The following is a 20,613-nucleotide window of genomic DNA, read 5'->3' as shown; positions in this document are numbered from 1 at the left end:
TTCCGACCTCTTACGCAGATGATGCTCAAGTAGTTATTTTAACCATTGATAAGGAAGTCAATCATGCTAACAATCTGCACGAATGTATGATACCCTTGAGTTTCTGGATGAGCAAACACTGTTTGAAGCTTAATTCGAGTAAAACTGAGGTTGTGCTTTTTGGTAAACTAGCCCCTCCTTGGTCCCCAGTATGGAGGCCAAGCATCCTGGGCCCCCCTCCTACGCCTGTAGTGAAAGCTAAAAACTTGATGGTTATAATTGATGAGAAGTTGAATTTTAAAGCCCAAGTCTCCAAGGTGATGTACTCTGCATTTCTCACCATTAGAACAGTGCGCAAAATGCTTCCATTTGTCCTGGAGAGTGCAAGAAAAACAGTTGTAACCTCCCTTGTGCTGACTAAACTCGATTACTGTAATGCCTTATATATTAATTTACTGTCGTCAACTTAGAAGACTGCAGACAGTGCAGAATGGTGCTGCCAGAGTGGTACTCAATGTCCCTAAATACCAGTCCAGTAGGGCTGGAATACAAAACCTGCACTGGCTGCCAGTTGCTTATCGCGTAAAATTGAAAGCCTTGTGTCTAGCACATAAGGCTTTACATAAAGTTGGCCCACGATTTCTTTGCCAGATTTTGAACTGGTATTCCCCTTCCAAACAACTTTGTTCGGCTACTGCCTTCTTAATGCCTACTCACAGAATCCGGACTACCAAATGGGGTGGCAGGAGTTTTAGTCATAGTAACATTAGTCTCTGGATTTCTCTCCCGCTTACTCTTAGAAAGATTTCGTCTTTGTTGGAGTTTAGGAAAAAACTTAAAACATGGTTATTTAAGAACGAAGCTTTTTGTGCAGCATGCGGTCCACAAGTGCCTAGACACCTATGGGTAGTAGTGAGTATAGAAGTTGTGATAACATAACATCGCACACTATTAGTGTGGGGAATTGCGATCAGTATTTTCAAGCGCCATCTTGAATGCTTGTAGTTCAGCTTGCTGAGCTGTACAATCTCCTAGAGATTGTGTTTTAGTGACCATAGGTCAGAATTTGCCATCTCGCCAGCAACCTTTAACGATCTCGCACGCAGCACTATAAGCTTGTTTACCCCAATTGCGTGTTGAGCTGATCTGTCAGTATGTATTCTGCATTCATACTGTTCTAGAGGCAGAATCTCAGTAGGCAGAGGACATTCTTGTTCGTATTGTAGAAATTCTTGTGTTTTCAAATAGGGGTCAAAAACGTATTCAACGTCTGTTGCAGCAAGAGAAATAACCCATTGTATCCATCTCAGATGTAAAGCTTTTGTATTCGGAATGCTTGCTTTTTTCACTGCCTTTAAGGCAGGTACAGGCGTAACGACCATTATTCGCTTACTCTGTGCGAGGGCTCTCTCTTTTGCTACTGCAGTTTGAACTGCTGTCAGAATTTTCTCTGTAGAGGTGAATTTCATTTCTGCTTGTGTGTTCAAGTGTGATTTAAAAGCTATGGGTACTTTTTCTCCTTCATTAAAGGTTGAGTACGTGAATCTGCATCTTCCTGGAATGATTCGGATAACTAGGTTGCGTACGTTTACGCGTGTTTGTAAATATGTTGTTGCTAACATGTCTGTTTGTACTTAACGCAAAGTTTCTGTGTGTTTTTGTGTCCAATTAACTGTCTTGAAATCAGGTTTGATTAATTCGTAGAGAGGTTTAACCCTTTCTGCGTAATTTAGAATGTATGTTCTTCCGAAATTTAGGAAACCTAGAATTGACTGTAGGTTTTCAGCATTTTTGGAGGTTGGAGCAGCGACACTTTTCTAAGAAGTTGGCTGCCAGGCTTTTGCCTTCACTTGATAACTCATATCCTAGAAACAGGACATTTAAGTGGGCAATTCTCGATTTTTTTAAATTGAATTTATACCCTTCTGAGGCGAAACCAAGTATTATGGTGTTCACCTTGTTCAAGTGCCTATCTAAGTCATCGTCTGTTAGATGGATGTCATCAACATAAGATAATACCTCATCATCATAGGTTTGTAGTAACTTTGTTACTCTCGCTGAAAATAACCCTGGACTATTCTTGAATCCCTGGGGGAGACGACAGAAGTGACCATGTGTCCCCATAATTGAGAAAGCTGTCAAGTACCTACTTTCTGGTGCGATATTTTGACAGAAGAAACAGTTAGAAATATCTAATGTAGTTTTATATTTTTTACGCACAATGTTATTCATTAGTGCTGTACTGTGTGCATTTTGTACTGCAAAAGTTTTGCAACAACAGTTAAAAAGGCTGTAATCCAAAACTAGACGATATGTACTGTCTGGTTTAGAGACAGGAAACAAAGGATTGTTCATGGACGAGGTGCATGTTTCAATCACCCCTTGATATTCAAGATGATCTAAGATCTCCATGACCTGTTTTTTATCTTCTTGCTTAACTGGATACTGCCTTTGTGCAGTTGGTTGATTTTTAACTGGATTTTATGGCGAGGAGAATCCTCATTCCATCCTACATGATTTTTGTATTATGCAGTAGCCTGGGCTACTGCCCATTTCCTGGCATAGGTATATTTTTTATGAATTGGAATATGATGGGAGAAGGCTGGCATAATGATGTCTTCACCATGTGGGCACTCCCTGACAAATTCAGGTGGCCATTCTTTTTCAGCTAGAAGAATGGCATAACCCTGTGAGAGCTTCTCCCAAAAGAGTGCTCTTATTTTTCTAGTTATGTCCCCCTCCATCCGGAGTGTTACTTCATATAACGTGTATGGGACACTCACCCTGGTATCTGCAGTTTCAACTTGAATGTACTCATTCAAGTCCACTGTCTCCAGATGATCCTTCATGATCCTGCGAGCTATGGTGACTTCTGATGCGCTGTCCAACATTGTTTGAGCCCACTCCCCGTTCTTGAGTTGTGTCCTCAAGATCCTCGGCATGTCTGATTTTTACGCCTGCTACTTTCTTCTTGGTGAATTAAGTTTCCTTATTTTTTGGAACGTGTTGAATGTCTTTGGACTTCACGCGTTCTTCCTTGTGTTCTGACCGTCCTCTTCTTTTGGATTTCTGTGAGTCTAAAAGGTACGAGAGGAAAGTGTATCAGTATCTTGATATCTATCAGGTTTTTCAAATTATCCCTGTTCCTGAGGTTATACCTCGTTTTAGAGGACTCCTTTTGAGGAAACCTCCCTCTGGAATGAGAACGCTTCTCTTTAGAAGTTTGTTTAGTGTTCTCCCACTTCTTTTTAGGAAGAGTAAGAGTGTTTTTATTAAAGACCATTTTAGGACTTTCAGTCAGTTGGGGTTTCACTGGTTTACCACCCAAACTGTCTCTACCTAGTTCTTCATAGGATTTTTCAATGATTTTGGCTAGTTCCTGAGGTTGCTCAGTTACATCAAATTCTCTTAGCTTTTGGTGGATCGCCACGGATGCTGCTTCACCTTTAATATTAGCTAATATTATTGTTGAGACCTGTTTGAAATCCTTCAGTAATTTCATACCTAGATTTAAAGCATGCTCTGCCCCGTATTAATTTTGAATCTGTTTCAGGACGTCTGGTATTACCACCATGGATGGAACACCATGTGTTTTGGTGTAGATTGCAGCAAAGACTGTACCCCAATTGTCGCAGTCCTCCAGGTGTGGTGCGATCCGTATTGGTAAACAGATTGTTAGAATTCTGTGTTTCTCATGAGGGGTAGTATCAGGAAATACGGCCTCGATTTGAGTAATTTTTTTAGCTATCCAGAATGGAATTTGTTCCCGTTTTGCAGGCAATTAACCAATGACTGATTGTATAGTCTGTGGTGTAATTTTATTTGTGTTCCCCTGGTAAGGGGTGTGTTGTGGAATCCTTATAGGAAGTTGGACTGTTAGAGTCCGCATGAAATATTGAACCACTTGTCTATGGATTTTCATTAGTTGTTTTAGTTGAACTAATAGTTCCGCACCTGTAATTTCCTCCATGGCAGGATGTGGTGTGTAGGAGAGTAGGGTCTTCTTCATATGGTCAACCCCACTTTTTGCCCTGATTCACTGTTTTTTCGACTCTAGTGTGGCTGTGGGCCTGCTAATCAGACCCACAGCCCAGCTGTTCTCTCTCTAAATTCATACCATGTACTTTAGGTACATATCCAATTGGGTATTGGGTCACCTTTGTGAGCCCCTGTATAGTGTACCATAGGTACCCACGGCATAGGTGCTTCCAAGGCCTACCAGGGGCTGCAGCATGTATTATGCCACCCCTGGCTGGCCATCCAAACTGACACAACTGGCTGATCAGTCAGCTGGGGCAAGGTCGTGTAATCACCCCTTGCTTAGGTATAGTATTCCTATACCTACCATTATATACAGACACATATATACCTATAAGTCACTCCTATGGCAGGCCTTAACAATCCTGGAGGCAGAGTGCTTGGTTTTATGTGAGATGGTGCTCTAGCATGAGCCGAGCCTGTCTGCAGCTTTCGGAACCATGTCCTTATAGCTGTTCTATGATATAGCCATACCATATACTCTTAATTGCATTATAATCCTCGTGGTTATTGCTAACTTTGGTTTGGATTTATCAAAACATGTTGTGTAAGGTGTTATACGCTTTGGAATACTACCCCTCCCCGCCAGTTCTGGCAGCGGGGGTAGCATTCCACCCTTCTAGAGGGAGAAGACATGTATTTGTAGCTTTAGCCGGTGACAGTTAAACAGAGCCTCAGCATCACAAAATGGATGCTGCTGCCACAGACATGAGTCTGACCTCCTGCTGCTGGACAAAACTCTGGCAGGGGAGGCCTGGACAATAGGTTTCCTGTCTTGGGAGGTGCTGGCACCTCCCCAGACAGCCTGTAGTGTATTGGGGCAGGGTGGGTTGAATGAAATGAGACACTGCCTGGGGCACACAAGGTGCTCCATGCATAGCCCGGTTCAAACCAGTTGCTGGGGCACTCCAGCCCCAGCTCTGGCATGAAACTGGACAAAGGGAAATGGGTGTAACCACCCCCTTCCCAGGTTCCACCCATAGGAGGGACCTAGCAGGTAATCCAGCCCCTTAGATTAGTATAGAGCTAGGAACTGAGTCTAGAGACTTTAGATTATCCTGAACTGAAACTCTGAAACGAAACTCTGGACCTTCGGCATTCTACTGCAACTAGAAGACCGAATAATCTCCTTTGTGGTCAAGGAGTGACCCCCCTGTGCAAACAGGCACCACCAGTAACTTGCTTTTTTGATTTGTTGACGCTCCAGCCGGATCCCGACAACTTAGCGATGCAGCCTCTGGACTTCAAGACTTCTCTGACTCTGACCCACATTCATAGCAAAGCTGAGACCCGTGGCGGACACGAGAGACGTGGGACCGGACATCCTGCAGTTCCTGCTTTTTGCAAACTGTGCAGCTTCTGAGGCATCCTCAAAGTTGTGCATTGGGGTTTGAGAAGCCCCAATCCCGAGCAGTAAGTGCACCGAAGCTCAGCCCTCCACACTCCACGAGTGCTGCGTGGGGCCTGTGCCTGCATTTCTCCTCAATGCATCTTTGCGGTTGCTAGCCCATTGGTTAGTGGCCCTCCTGAAGACATCACTTTGAATCAACACCACTTGCCTGGTTGCTCTGGGATTGCTCCTGCTTTCCTGTAAAGGGGAAGCTCCCCAGACCTTGTTGGTCTGAACAGAAGACGATCTTCCCTTCCTGCGTGGGTTGCCTTTGCCAAGGCTTGTTGACTCCAATCAGGAAGCAGAGACCACCAACAGCGTAATCCTTTGTGGGACAGTCCCTATCCAGCTCCTGATCATCATCGACGCCTCCTGGTCCACGTGGCTGCAGAGACAAGCTTCACATCCACACCTGATTGCATCTCGACATCGCCTGGTTCCTTCCTGGTTCCTTCCCGTTCACTGGCTAGTGACCCAGACTCTGTCATCTCTGCTTTCAGGTTCTTATTGACTCCGATCCACCCTTGGATCCACCTGGACATCTTCCTCCTGGTCCCCTGCAGCATCTTCTTGCAGCTCTCCATAGGATTCAACGACGAAACCGGACACAAAAGAACACCTATGCACCCTTCTTCCCTGGGTAAGGTAACTCGAGTACTCCGGTGCTCCCATGGGTAACAACTATCCAAGTGTCCTGTTTAACTGGGTTTTCCTGTAGTCCACCCGGAAGTGTCAGAAATCAACTACTTTGTAAACTTTACGTTCCCATTGAAAGTCTATGGTAACCCGCGTGTGTGTTTAGACACTGCACACGCATCCTGTGGGTCTCCTACATGCAGTCCTTTGGTTGTTCAGTGTAGTGTTAGACCTGGCATCATTGGCATGAGTCTCTCCTCCATTTTTTCTGTTTGCCTCTTCTGTTTACGATGTTTTTGCTGGTATATTGCTTTGGGCACTGTGCCACTGCAAATCAGTGCCACAGTGCAAGTGCTCCCTATGTGAAATTACTGTATTGATTGAATTCCATGTTTGGCTTATTTGGTTTACTGTCAGTCCCTAGTAGAGTGCACCAGGAGTGCCAGGGCTTGTAAATACAAATGCTGCTAGTGGGCTTGCAGCACGTGTTGTGCCACCCACAGAAGCGGCCTGGTAAAATATGTCTAAAGGTCTGCCATTGCTAGATCTATGTGCAGTCTGGTACTGTCACGCAGACTGCGCAAGTACACCTACTTGCCAGTCCCTAAACCTTCCCTTAACTTCATGTTAGTCACCCCTATGGTAGGCCCAAGGGCAGGGTGCATTGTAAGCATAAGGTAGGACAAACCTGACAAGGTTGGCATGTCCTAATAGTGAATTACAGCCATTTTCGTTTTTCACTATTGTAAGGTTACCTGCTCTCCATCAGTTAGAATGGGCTGCCCGGGTTATTAATGCTATAATCCTAGCGGGCTCAGGGAGCATGGTGCAATGTCGAGTTTGGTATCCCTGAACTCAGGGTTTAATAACGCATCCGTTTGGGTGGATGGTTTTTGGACTCTGTGTTTGAAAATAGCACTTTTAGAAAGAGGCTATTTTCTTGTCTGACTATCTACTGTTCTCTGCTGGTTTGGTGTGCGTGTGACAGGAGCTGGGTGGCTCCAGAGGTCTGAATGAGTCAGTGTGGGGTGAGTGGGGCATTTGCATTGAGAGTAGCTCCTGATAGCCTGCCCTGCCTGACACAATGCTGGCTCCACCTCCTGCCAGGCGACTGATGACTCTGTGCCTGCCAGGGACGATCCTGGCCCTACCTCCTACCGGGCGACTGATGGCCCTGCCCCTGCCAGTGACAATGCTGGCTCCACTTCCTGCTGGGCGGCTGAAGACTCTGCCCTGCACAGTGAATAGGCCAGGTGCCACGGCCTGGCAACACCCACAACAAAGCCAGGATGGGGGGAAATTCCCCTGCATGGACAAAGGGATCAAAGCCAAAAAGGGGTATAAGAGAAGGACCCCTGAACCAAGAATTTAGATCACTTCTGACAAGGAAACCTGAACCAAGGACAAGAAGCCTGCTGATCCAAGGACTTGCCTACCCCTTCTGCCTGAGTGCTGTTTGTTGGGGGAATCCTGCAGTTGCTTCTTTATTTTTACCAAGGAACCAGGAGAGAGGAACTGAGTGTGTACTCTCAAACTTTGCTAAAGAAAATCTCCAACGGTTGGAAGAGTGCCAGCCTCCTGTTGAAGTCACAGGGTCAAAGGACTTCATTTATTTGCTGAAAGTGCTTGTTGCTGGAACCTGAAAATCCAGCACCTCTGAAGAATCCAGCAATCTCGACGCCGACGGACACCGCCGAATCCAGCTCGACATCGTGAGTGCAGCTCTCGTGTCCCGCACCTTCGACGCCGGCCGCCGGGCCCGATCGACGCTAGTAGCGAAGCCGCTGCCGACGCCTCGACACCGAGCCATCTCGACGCCGTGAGCCCTGCTCACTCTTGCAACATCATCATCGACCTCGACGCCGTATCCTGCTTCGCCTCGTGAGCGCTGCTCCTGCCTGACATCTGTCGATGCCGCTGCAGATCGCCCCGACTCCGAGGCTCGATCGACGCCGAAGACGCGACGCCGGACATCTCGTCGCCGCTGATCATCGTGTGCTTCACTTTTCCAAGGTACTGTGTTGTGGGGGTCGGTTGCGACTCCGGGCTCGACGTAGCGCTCCTCGCGATCGACTCCGAACCTTTGGATTAACTTTGCCTCGACGTCGTGTGACTCCCGTGTGGGTTACATTGTTGAAAAGAACTGTGTTTTAAAGAAGAAGAGTTGCTTTTGTTACTAAAGACTTTGTGCTAAGAAGAAACTACGCTTGAGCTATTATTTTTCCTTCCAAGAGTATTTATTAAGATTGTGGTATATTTTTGTCGTTATTTGGTCTTGTGCTAAGCCTTATATAAACATCCTTATTTTTATAATACTACTGTGTTGTGCTCATTTGTGGTGTATTCACTTTATTACTGTATGTGGTCTTAAATGCTTAACGCACTGCCTCTGAGATAAGCCTGTCTGCTTTGCCAAGCTACCAAGGGGGTGAGCAGGGGTTATCTAAGTGTGTGATCCCCTTGCCCTGACTAGAAAAGGTGTGTCCCTATTTGTCAGAAGTATATACCTCTGCCAACTAGAGACAGCCGCTTCTAACATTAGTGTAGCCTCAGTGATTTCCTAGGCCCTAGGCCTACTCACCTTTCCTGAAGTGGTTCTTATACCACTTCCTTAGTATATGGTTTGTGAGGCCCCCAGGGCAGAATTGTATTTGTGCAACTTATAGTATGCTTATTGAGTAACTTTTGCTGTATCTCGAACTCTGACCTCATAAAGAGTGCAGAGGGGTTGTGTTAGTAATAAATGCATATATATTTGATATATACCTTGTGTGGTGTCCTTTCATTTAATATTCAAGGGATTGTTATTGGTAAAACAATTGGCTTCACATGCTCTCTGAAGAGTTAGCCTAAGACTGCTTTGTCCATGCTACCACTAGGATAGCTGGTCTATAAGGGTGACTTTACAACCATCACCATAAGGGTTGTTTGGACTGGTGCAAGGTGCTCACTAGAACAGTGAACATCATATACCAGGACAACTTCTCACATGGTGTATAGCTGAATAATACCGGCCATGTTGCCTGGTAATGTTATTTTGATGTTTTAGGGCGCCTTTAAACCAGAGCGCATGCTCTTGGTAAGTTAGTGGAATTTCAATATCCTCGAAAGGAATGTATTCCGTTGGAGGTTCCTCTCCTTTGTAGAAGTGAAACATATGTGTTACTGGATTTACTTCAGGGAAGAGAATCCATGAATAGAATACCTCTGTCTGACGATATTCATGTGCCTCTATCACAAAAATTACCCTACCACCTCTTAATGATGGGCCATTTGTCATAAATTTTATAGTGATTGTTTACCTTAAATTTTCTGGGATGATTATAGCATCCACATCGGTATCTCAGAATTATTGCCTGTAGGTCCACCGTTCTCTTCGTCACTCATTTTGTTGACTGAAAGTTTGCAGAGCAAGTTTCAAGAAAACAAAGATAAGGTGCACAATATTTTGGAACACTGTATCCTTCACCGTTGAACAAACCAAAAACTAATACATAGAATTTTCGTCCTACTCAGTTATGGAGGATATTTGATCCTTTTACCCACTCCAGAGTATTTACGGGAAAAATGGGTCTCTGAGAAAAGCACGACTGAGTTACTTTAGTATCAAGCGTTAAATTAGTGCCTTACCAAATGTTGGGTGCAATGTAGTGTAGTTCCTATATTCCCAATAGGCTCTGTGCATTGGAATAATATATCCTATAGATATGACGTAGGACTGAGGTCGACTAGGTCTCTATTGAATATACTAAACTTAATAGTGAGTGCCAGCTAGCGCAGAGGTCACTAGAAACTTTGTCGAATTCACAAGAAGGGATTCGTTTCTGACAACTGCCTAAACATGACAACTTTGTGTCCCAAGAATAAGAAATATATCTCTAGAGTCGCGGAAACAATAGATAAGGATTTCACTCAGTCAATCGTGCATGCTTCGTTTCAACAGAGTTGGTGGACAAATAGATAGACGGGCGTTTTCAATAAAAAGGGTTTATTGAACTGTCTTCTTTCTCATACAAGAGAAGTGAACTGCTACAATCGTAATGCAGACTGCAAAGTATAATGCGAACAGCGAGAACAATATTATAAAATAATACTGTAAGAGCATTTTATGGTTTCTAAGCCATATAAAATAACATACATAAATACAAAGACTAAAATACTCAACTGGTGCTTCTAAAATATGCCTACCCCATTGTACCTAACCTAAGTCTAGTACGCGGTAAGAAGTAAGTATTGTGTAGCATAGGTTTTAGTTTGCTTTGCCAAGAATCTATCCAAGATTTCTCTAGGTTCTAATCAGCTCCATACCTTAGTTTAGAATGGAGCAGGTCTGGTATCTCTGTCTCCGGACTCGTTTTCCCAACACCCCACAAGGGGAGCTTGGAAACATTGGAGGTGGATTCTCGGCAGGAGAAAGGCAGCTTCTGATCAGTGCGTCAGCTGGAGGATCTGCTTCCTTCGGCACTTGCTGTAGCGAGCTGCGTTGGGCAAGTAGATAGTCGATCTGCTCCGCACCACCATGTCTTGCTAGAGCAAGTGAAGGTATATTTATACCTTAAAGGTGTTTAGGAATGCCGCAGTTTTGATGTAAAGTCGGGCATAAGAACATCAGAATGAACCCCATGGGAATTGTTGTTCATTGTAAAGCATGCTGAGTTCTTGGAGAAATCAATATTCAAGCAAGGGGAAGTCCCTGACTGCTTAAGCTGATTTTCCAAGAAATTGTTGTGACGTTTGGTACGGGTGGAAGTAGCGATGCCTGTATTTGGGTTGCATGGGCTATGCCTAAATAAGGGATTGATTTCTATGCCTATATTAGGGTAACGTGATTTGTACCTTTTTAAGAGCATGTATCGCGAAAATTCACTCGAAGCCTAAAACACCACACAACAGGTTAGTCGTTTATTAATATCACAATAGAATAAATGCTGGCAAGCTGAGCTTCGGTGAACATCTGGTCTGAAACACATATCTTAGCATAGCCAACTGAGCCCTTTCAGATTCCTGTTTACTATGTTTTAATATTGTGACAGCATCTCTTGCTATTCGCAAGTTTGGAGATGAGAAACTTTTTTAAAATAAATGTTATCGATTCTATCCATGTCACAAATATATATCATAGCAATTATAAGCGAAAGGTAACAAAATAGTCAATACAGTATCATAAACGATCATAGGGTAAGTCCGCAAGAGCATCAGCAACAAGCAAATTATGATCATATTATCGTTAAACAACCTAGAGCTGTTGAATATTTCATATAGTGTATCATAACCTCCCATATCTAAATCCCAAGTTTTTGCTGCCTGCCTGATTTTAAGGCATATAAATTATATTCCATATTAAAAACATGGTAACATTTTTCCATCCACATCTCAAATATGGGAGCCTCCCTTTGGAGCCAACAAGAGGCAATACAAAGACGCGCCACAGCTGCAGAAATAAATGATAAGTATCAAAATGTGTACATTGGTTGCTCGTTTGAAATATTTGTACATATCCTAATCACATCATTTCCTTCGTTATTGATATAGAGGTACCTGTAACTTCTTTTAGAAACAATTCTATTTGTTGCTTTAAATGCGACAGTGCAAAGCATTCAAAGAAAACATGCACACTATCTGCTCCATCGCTATAACACCTGAAGCATTTACCATCATTATTTCCACCTCACTTCATCATGCGTTCAGGTGTGTGATATAAATCAAAGATGGTCTTATAATGCTGCGTTTGTAAATTCGATGAGAGCAGTATTTTTCCTGCTATATCTATAGAAGTCTGGGTCACCTCTCCATCAACCCCTAAACGCGCAGCCCATTTAAGATCATAAGCAGTCAGATCATCCTTTTGAGATTCAATTAGCATAGAGTATAGTACCCCTATCTTGGCCTTCCTTCTAATAGCCTCTATAATTGGAAGCGTTGTGATTCGCTTATACAGGTGTTGTCTAACGAGATAATCTCGAAGTTGCAGATGCTTAAAAAAGTCATGATGTTGAAGTTGATAACTTTCAACTAATTCCTTCAATGAGCATAGCACCCCACCCTTGTATAAATCCCCCAGATATCTAATCCCCTGCATCTTCCAATACAACATCTTAAAGTCCAAGAATATTTCCGGAAACCTGACAGCTGAACCGAGTGGAGTACAATAGTTTAGTTGTGTAATATGCAACCCCTTACATACCCTTTTCCAAGCCTTATAAGCTGAAATCATAACCGTAAACCTATTTTTTTTATAATAACTTGGCTCGGAAAATTTTAATACCACATTTCTAGCTTCTTCCCCTAGCACTAGTTGATCTATTGAAGGAGCTTCTGCCTCTATCGCGTCTTCCCCTGTCAGCAGAATACGCATATTTTGCAATAAACAAACATGATAGTAAAAAACAAAGATTCAGAACAGACTAGCCTCCCCTGTCTAATGGTAGCATTATGTATTTGAAGGCTCCCTTGGCTTAACGTTATCCCCAGATAAATATAACATATTGAATATGAATATTGTGACAGCATCTCTTGCTACTCGCAACTTTGGAGATGGTAAACTCCTGTAAAAAATATTATTAAAAAAAGAATCTCAAATGCTGCTGAAGCAGTCGATACTTAAGAGGCTTCAACACAACATATTTAATGTGGTGTTGTAGGACCTTAACTCAGGTGCTCATAGTTTTACAAGTTTAAACAGCAGGACATAGGGAAAACGGCGGTAATATGGCATAACTGGCTCTTACACAATGAGTTTTGTAAATATAGTATAAGAGAAGTTGTTTCTTGTCACACATTTCCCACCGTGAAAGTAATGGAATATTTAATGAGTACTATTTCAGAGCCTTTGGCTTTTTAGTAAATGTAACGTGTGCCTTAAAATGCACTATTTGATTGCATTGTTCGCTTCGGCACCAGCACTGATGTGTTTAAAAGAAAAATGTGTATAACGGGGTTAGTAAAAGCAGAATAGACTATATTCTCCGAAAAATAGAATATTGGCCATTTCTGGACGACATGGAAGTCATGGTTCGTCCCGAAAGTGACCACAACCCTTTGTCACTTAGTCTAAGACTTCCTGGCGTCCCCGGCAGGCTTACCTCTGCTGCATACATAACGGGTGATGGCATCTTGACCAATGATAGAAGAAGACTTAAAAGGACAAGGGTTGTAGAAAATCCCTCCCTCCTAGATGGCATCACAGAGGTAGTATCATCGACTCTGGGAGAAATCCTGAAAGTATCGCCTGCTGTGGCAGCCTTAGATCGGATCTGTGACCTACACGAACAGTGTTTTGACAAACTTAAGGCCCTCTTAACCCTCCCATTAACACGAGGCAAAGCGAGGGCACAGGGTTGTCAAGAAAAATGGTATAACAAGAAATGCAGGATCGCGCATAGCGAATTAATCAAAGCTGTTAAATCTAGGATCACCAGCGACATAAAAGAGGCACGTCTAAGGTATAAAAAAGTTCAGTGGGAGACGAAAAAAGAGTGGGATGAACGCCATTGGTTAGATCTCCTAGAGGCCTGCAGTTCCTCCAATCAGGTCAAATTCTGGGAACTAGTGAAGTGGGGTAGGAACCCCGATTCACAAATTCCTGCTAACCATATGCCCGTGGAAGCATGAGTAGAATTCTATTCTAGCCAGTTTTTGGATCCTGACTTAGATTCTAGTACAGGATAAGCCAGGTGGAAAAGTTCCCTCCACACTCATAACCAAGTGTTAAAGTTTACGCTCCTAGATACTGAGTTAGCAATCCGCTTGGTCCAGCGTGGGAAAGCGCCAGGGATGGATTCCATCCCCGCCGATCTATTTAAAACCAATCTCCAACTCTGGGTCCCTTATATAACTTCAGTAGCGAATGCCATCTCAAAGGTAGCACGGATTCCATCTTCTTGGAAGGGGGCGGAAATCCTTCCCATCTTTAAGAAAGGGGACCGATCGGTCCCGGGTAATTATCGCCCCATAAGCTTAATAGACTCCCTTCAAAAAATCATCGCTAGGATGGTCCTTGCTAGGGTCCAGGGTTGGATAGAGATGCAAAGCATTCTTTTTCCCATGCAGGCCGGCTTCAGATCAGGCACCAGCACTATCGACCAAGTATTCAGATTCACTCTGATATACTGGAAGGTGGTGCTGTTAGGCGGCGGATCCATCTATGCCGCCTTTGTTGATCTGCAGTCGGCCTTCGACCTTGTGCCTAGGGCTAAACTGTGGGCTGTCCTAAAAAACCTGGGACTGCCGATGGAATTGCTTGACCTAGTAGTAAGATTACATGAGGGCAACTTCGCTAGGGTGAGGTGGGGGGGTCAAGGGCAGGTGACAGATTGCTTCCCCGTAACACGAGGCGTCTGCCAGGGGTGTGTATTGGCACCCACGCTCTTTCTGTTGTTCATCGACCAAGTAGTGAAGTTTTTTTCCGATACCCCCACTGATGCCCCCTCTCTGGGTGGGAGTAAGTTCCCCATGCTCATCTTTGCAGATGACACTCTGCTCCTCTCAAAGACCCGCAGTGGCCTGCAAACTGCATTAAATAGATTTGAAGAGTTCTGCTTGGTTAACGACTTGAAAATCAATGTTAGTAAGACCAAAATTCATGGTCCTAAATAAAAGTTGTTCAATTAAAAGTCATGTGAGGATGAACGGAGTAAGTCTAGAACAAGTAGAGGTCATGACCTACCTAGGAGTAACCTTGGATCACCGCCTCAGCTGGAAACCACAGGTTGACACACTTTTTCTAAGACTTGCACGTCTTACTGGCTGTCTTTTGCAGGAGCAAAAAAGCTCCCTGACCAAACGGGTTAAGCCCGCCCTCAGGATTTATGAAGCTAAGATCAGCTCCGCAATCTTATACGGGGCTGATCTTTGGGGGTTCATGGACCTTTCTACTTTGGTTAAGGTCCAAAATAATTTTTTGCGAAAGCTGGTTGGAATTCCCCAATCAACTCCGACAAAACCACCTTGTTTGGACATGGGCTGTGCACCTATCAACGAGCTGGCCCGATATCGGCTAGTAGCCCTGTGGAGACGCATTTGGACATCTTCAGATTCAAGCCTCTTTGCTAGGGAATTAGAGGAAGTGAGATCGCTTCGGGGTTCTAATACCATACCCTGGCTGCGTGAAGTTAAAACAATTTTAGAAGACATGGGCTGCAATCAGCTGTGGGTTTCCCCGCAGTCTACTCCCTTTCCCTCAAAGAAAGATTATAAAGCACTATTTTGGGCCTGTGTTCGACAGGAGTCTGTCATAAGCTCAGATGCTACCAGCTTAACTGGGAGATTCCTGTCCCACAAACTAGACCCCTCTTATGAGAACTACTGGGACCTTATAACCAAGCCACTAGATAAAAAACTGTACCATCAATTCCGAGTCGGCTCCCTGCCTCTAAAGTCTTTTACCAAGAAATGGTTCGCCTTTTCGAATGACCGTTGCCCTTGGTGTATCGACCATAAAGACAGTATTGGTCATTTTCTATTTGCTTGCCCCGCCTATTATGCACCAAGAAACAAATGGATTAGGCCCATTTGCCTCCTCCTCAAAATACGAGGGAGTGCCGAGGCGCTGTGGGCGCTACGTACCACCCCCTCCGAGGTGGTGATTGTAGGTGTTGCAAAATTCCTGGGGTGGGCATGGGTTATTAGAGCAAAACAGTTATAGGCATCTTGATTCTAAATGGGTTTTTGTAAAAATGGTCTTTATTACATTGATGATTTGTATTATGTAAGAATGATGTTCTTAAACTGAGAACTGTACCCTTTTTTATCTTTTTAATTGTCTTTTATGATGTAAAAATCGAAATAAAGACTTTAAAACCTGAACCTGTGTATACATTGAGCACTGAAAAAAGCGGGCGCACAGCTTAGCTCTGCACCCATATACCCTTTATACCATTTTGTGATATGTCCCGATAACACTTTTGCAAGGCACAGTCCTAAATATTGTCTCTTCCCGTTGATCATCTTTACCCATTAGAAAAATTGCATATGCCATTTCCTATTGACCAGTAAAATATTTCCTTTACAAAGCTAATCAATTGAGGTTTGTGTAAAAGGAAGTAAGGACATTCTACGACCAGAAATTATATGCAATGCTTTTTATTCTTTTATACGTGACACTTCGCAGCATACGAAAGGTAATGACAATAAACTTGTTGTAACCGTTTGTTTTAAAAAATAATGATATAAAAGCCTAATGTTTTTCATTGTTATTTTTTTTCCTTTTAGGTATCTGTTGTCATATGCACGGCTTTTATTGTTGCCTGGTCTCCCTACGCTGTTATATCCATGTGGTCGGCGTCTGGCTACTTTGTACCGAGCTTGACGAGCATACTAGCCAGCCTTTTTGCTAAATCTGCCAGCTTTTACAACCCTCTCATCTATTTTGGAATGAGCTCCAAATTCCGGAAAGATCTTCACAGCCTGCTGCGTTGCTCAAAGGAAAACAGGGATCCTGTGAAGCTTAAATGCTTTAAACACCTTAAACAGAAACAAGAATCTTTGCAACATGTCAGAGAGCAAAAACAGGTTTCAGAGAAACGGCTGCGACCAATTTATGACTCTGGATTAGTTTGTCAAAGCAACACCCTCCCTCCTCAAACAAAGGAATTATGTGTGGGTGCATCAATTGTAATCGAAGAGAACATTAATGTTGAATGTGACAGACTTTGAGGTATATTCCTATCTGACTATGCAAACATTACTTTTCACTCTTTCTTATACGATAAATGTGAGTTCTGTGCCTGGCACTAAACGTGGCTATCTTGTGATAAATTGCATACTGTGAGGTGTTTAGATCATTAAATAGCATTGAAAAAATAGAAAAGCGTTTTCCGTAGGCTCGTGCTTGAATATCATTCGTGAGGTGAGCCATTGGCTTACAGAGCACTAATTTTGGCCAACGTGTAACAAAAGAGTTTCCTTTGTGGAAACTATTTTCAGGCAGTGTTTTTAGATTCCTATAAACTACTGGGGTACTGGAGCAGCTCGGGGCTTTGCACAGGTTGGGATTGGAAACAAAAGCAGCCCAACTTTTTATAATTTTTATTATTATTCTCGATACTCACAGTTCAAGGATAAATGAAATTGACATTAATTCAACACAAAAAGATGATGGACGGAATTCTGAACATTGTCAAAAATTCCGTCCATCATCTTTTTGTGTTGCTATAGATGACATTAATTCACCACATATATTCGCACAGAAAAGAAAATGAAAAACATAAACTCAAATTCCCCTTAAATGTTGACCACCTCCCGCCCCTCCGTTTCATTAATTCTTCTCTTAGGCATCCATAATACCATAGCGGTAAATACAAGCCATGTCACAGGGAACGTGTGGAAATTAACCCTCCTGTCCAAACATCTTCTGGAATGCAATATGGCCTATACATTATGGGGCATATTTATTAAGAAGGAACGCAGTGCAGCCAGTCACCCCGCTGCACTGCGCTGCATGATAGGGAAAGGGCAGGAATGCACTGTACTTAACAATATACTTCTCATTCGTTCTAGCAGTAAGAGCCCTCACCATGAGGTGGAAGTCCCCCAGTTGTCCCGCGATATCCACTTGGCAAGCCGACATGCTTCAGTGGGGGAAGGCAGAGGGTGCAGCTCTTCGCAGAGAAGAGCGGGGATTGAGAAAGCAACCCATCTCGATGGACTGGGAGATTATGCTACTCACACTAGAATCACTTGACCTATTACCCCTTCAGGGTACCCCAACCCATAACACACAATGTCGCTCTCTGACACTGTATCATTGGGTTCCGAGAAGCTGACCCATGCAATATAACCCAAGGGCACTAAAGTCCACCCAGGATCACATTTATAACATACTACTTTGATTATTATGGAAGCTAAATTCAGATAGACCAGGAGTCGGGATTGGGTGGGTTAGGGAGGGAGGGGACACGGTTGAACAAGTTTCTATTGTTAATTAGAACTGTAAAGGCTTTATATTGACACATTTTGTTCTGGGGCTACAATGTTTTAGTACCAACAATTTCATTGGAGAGCATTGTTCTTGGTCTTTTATGTTATTGCATTGAGCAACATGTACAGAATTTGCTTGCAACATTTATGCTGTACCTATCACAAATACAAAAGGCTGCCTCTGTATGATACTCATTGCATTAGATGGAATGTCAAAGTCATCAATAAAGTGTGTTTAAAGAAGAAAAAAACAATATACATCTCATTCCTGTAATTTCCCTGCACTGGCGCAAAATGTGCTGCTTAGCTCCTATGCAGGCAGCCTTTCATCATTGTTCAAGGGTTCCTGTGTAGTAAGCAGGTTTATTTTTCGTGTTGGAAGGGACACCTTCCTGCACAACAACAATCCCCTGAGACGTCTTCCTCTTTCTATCTGTGCTGCAGAATGCAACACACATAGAAAGAGGAAAAGAGAAAGATAAATATATTTATCCTCATTACGCCTCCCTTGCGCAGCTTTATGCTACAGTCCCAGGTTTAACATTGTGTTGGTAAATCTGGGAATGCCTAAAAGGTAGCGTTGCCTGAGTTACACACCGTCCCCCTGAGCACAGCGGAGGATCGCAGGAGGCACTACTAAATATATCTCAAGAGTTTATATAAAAATGTTGACTCCAATCTTCGTGTAGATTGATGATATTTTATTCAATGTAACAATATTATAATTTTCATATCGCAGATCTGTTTATATCAACTTGACACTGTTTAAGAAAACGTTCAACATCACCCAATTCATTTCGGGCACTGAATGCCCTTCGTCAGGGGAGGTTTCTACAAAATAATATTACAAAGTATAATGAGTGACCAGTCGAAAAATGCAGTCCTCCACCTTCTCCCAGGTGTAGTGGGAGGTGTAGCATGCATCGAGTACAGAACTGTGTTTACGAAAGTCCATAAACAATTAATTCAAAAAGTAGAAAAGAAAAAGTCCACAGAACAAGTACAAGGTTCAAGGGCTAATGAGCAAAGTTATAGAGAGAATGTGAGTGAGGAATATAAAGATAGAACAAAACTTAACCCGTGCTGTGACTTTTTACTGATGCATACACAATGTGAATACTCTGTGATCACGGAGCTGATGAATGCAAATGTAGGCACATATATGCCGAACATACCAAAATGTGGTGTGAAATACTGGTTAAATGCAAACGTGCCATGCAGCGTGTTTACGGAAATAACAGAAGATGTTAGTAGATTTACTTACTGAAGCGCGGGGGATGGCTCTCACCAAATGCCGGCAGTATGTGTGCGACCATTGTGAGCAAGACCCGATAATGTATAGTATGTGCACAATGCAACATTCACTCCTCGCCATTTCCTTTATTTTCCACCCCACTATGCCCAAGAACTCTCAGAAAAAGAGCATATTGTCCAGGGCGTAGCCTGTTTATTCATGTCAAACCAGGTAATTCATCTCAGATCAATAGGAGAAACCATCCTGTTAGGATATATAAAATTATTCACAGCATCATGCTTTAGCCGCATTAACCTGGTCACAGGCATTAAGTAATTAGGTACGACATTACACTTGCATTTCAGTTTGGCCGTACACTTTAGCGGCAACAACCTGGCAAAAGCAGTAAGAAAATTGTGCACAACATTACACCTGCAGTTGAGCTTGGCTGCACAGTTGAACTTGGGCGGACTCAGCCTGCCAAGCTCCCCACTCAGCTGCGCACATTGTGCTGGCAGGCCCCAATGCGCTACAGCAAACAGTATCATTACTTGCAATCCAGGGCAGCGCATAGCACACCGGCCCTCCGGGGGTACCTGAACACAGGCACCCTCCCCAAGATTCACCTCAGTCCATAAGTGGCAGGTTAGGGAAGTAGAGTTGAGGACCGCCGGCAGGTCCCACTCCCCGCCAACCCTCCGCACACGTGGATCCTACCCCCTCCCTGGGTCCATCAAATCGCTGAACTTCCATTGTTGTGCCTTCCCCTTTGTTGTTAACTGTCAGTGCTCCGCCACAGGGTGAGAAGCCACCCGGCGTACTCGCCCTCACCCCCCCACTAGGCACTGACATTGCTCCCTCATATCCACCAGTATTATGTAGTTAAAGAGCTGATGTGCATTACCTGAAAGATGCACCCCCTCTCTGCAGAACTGGTCCCTTTCCCCTACTAGAGCAAGTTGTTGTGAGAAGTTGGCCTGGTATATGATGTCCACAATTCTGTGGGCACCCTGTATCAGTCCAAACAATCCCTTATGGTGGTGGTTGTAAGTCAACCTTAAAGACAAGCTATCCTAGAGGTAGCACGGACTAAGCAGCCTAAAGGCTTAACTCAAGAGGACATGTGAAGCCAGTTGTTTTACCATATGCAATCCTGTAATATCAAATGAAAGGACACCACACAAGTTATATATTATAAAAATATATGTATTTATTCTCAGAATAATCCCAACTACTCTTTATGAGCAATGAAGCACAAGTGTTTAAACAATAGCACAATATAACATATCAAAGTTGCACAGTTATGGATAGGGCCGGTGGCCACTCAAACCATATATCAATAAAGTGGTATAACAATCACTAATCGATCAGTGGTAAGGCCTAGGGCCTTGGGAATCGCTGGGACTACACTGGACTAACA

The 20,613-nt window shown here is 43.5% G+C and overlaps 1 protein-coding gene across 1 annotated transcript in view; it reads left to right on the top strand.

The window, feature by feature from the left end:
* The window catches only part of LOC144763399 (visual pigment-like receptor peropsin), an 874,070-nt gene extending 856,159 nt beyond the window's left edge, over nt 1-17,911 (top strand). Inside the window, exon 6 of the mRNA XM_078648972.1 lies at nt 16,253-17,911. Within this exon, the coding sequence (XP_078505098.1) occupies nt 16,253-16,696 (444 nt within the window). The 3' untranslated portion in view covers nt 16,697-17,911. The remainder of the gene's footprint in view (nt 1-16,252) is intronic.
* The last annotated feature ends 2,702 nt before the right edge of the window (nt 17,912-20,613 follow it).

This window comes from Lissotriton helveticus, chromosome 6, assembly GCF_964261635.1.
Source record: "Lissotriton helveticus chromosome 6, aLisHel1.1, whole genome shotgun sequence".
Lineage (NCBI taxonomy): Eukaryota > Metazoa > Chordata > Amphibia > Caudata > Salamandridae > Lissotriton > Lissotriton helveticus.
Note: the sequence above shows the minus strand (reverse complement) of the source record. Positions and strands in the feature narration are given on the sequence as shown.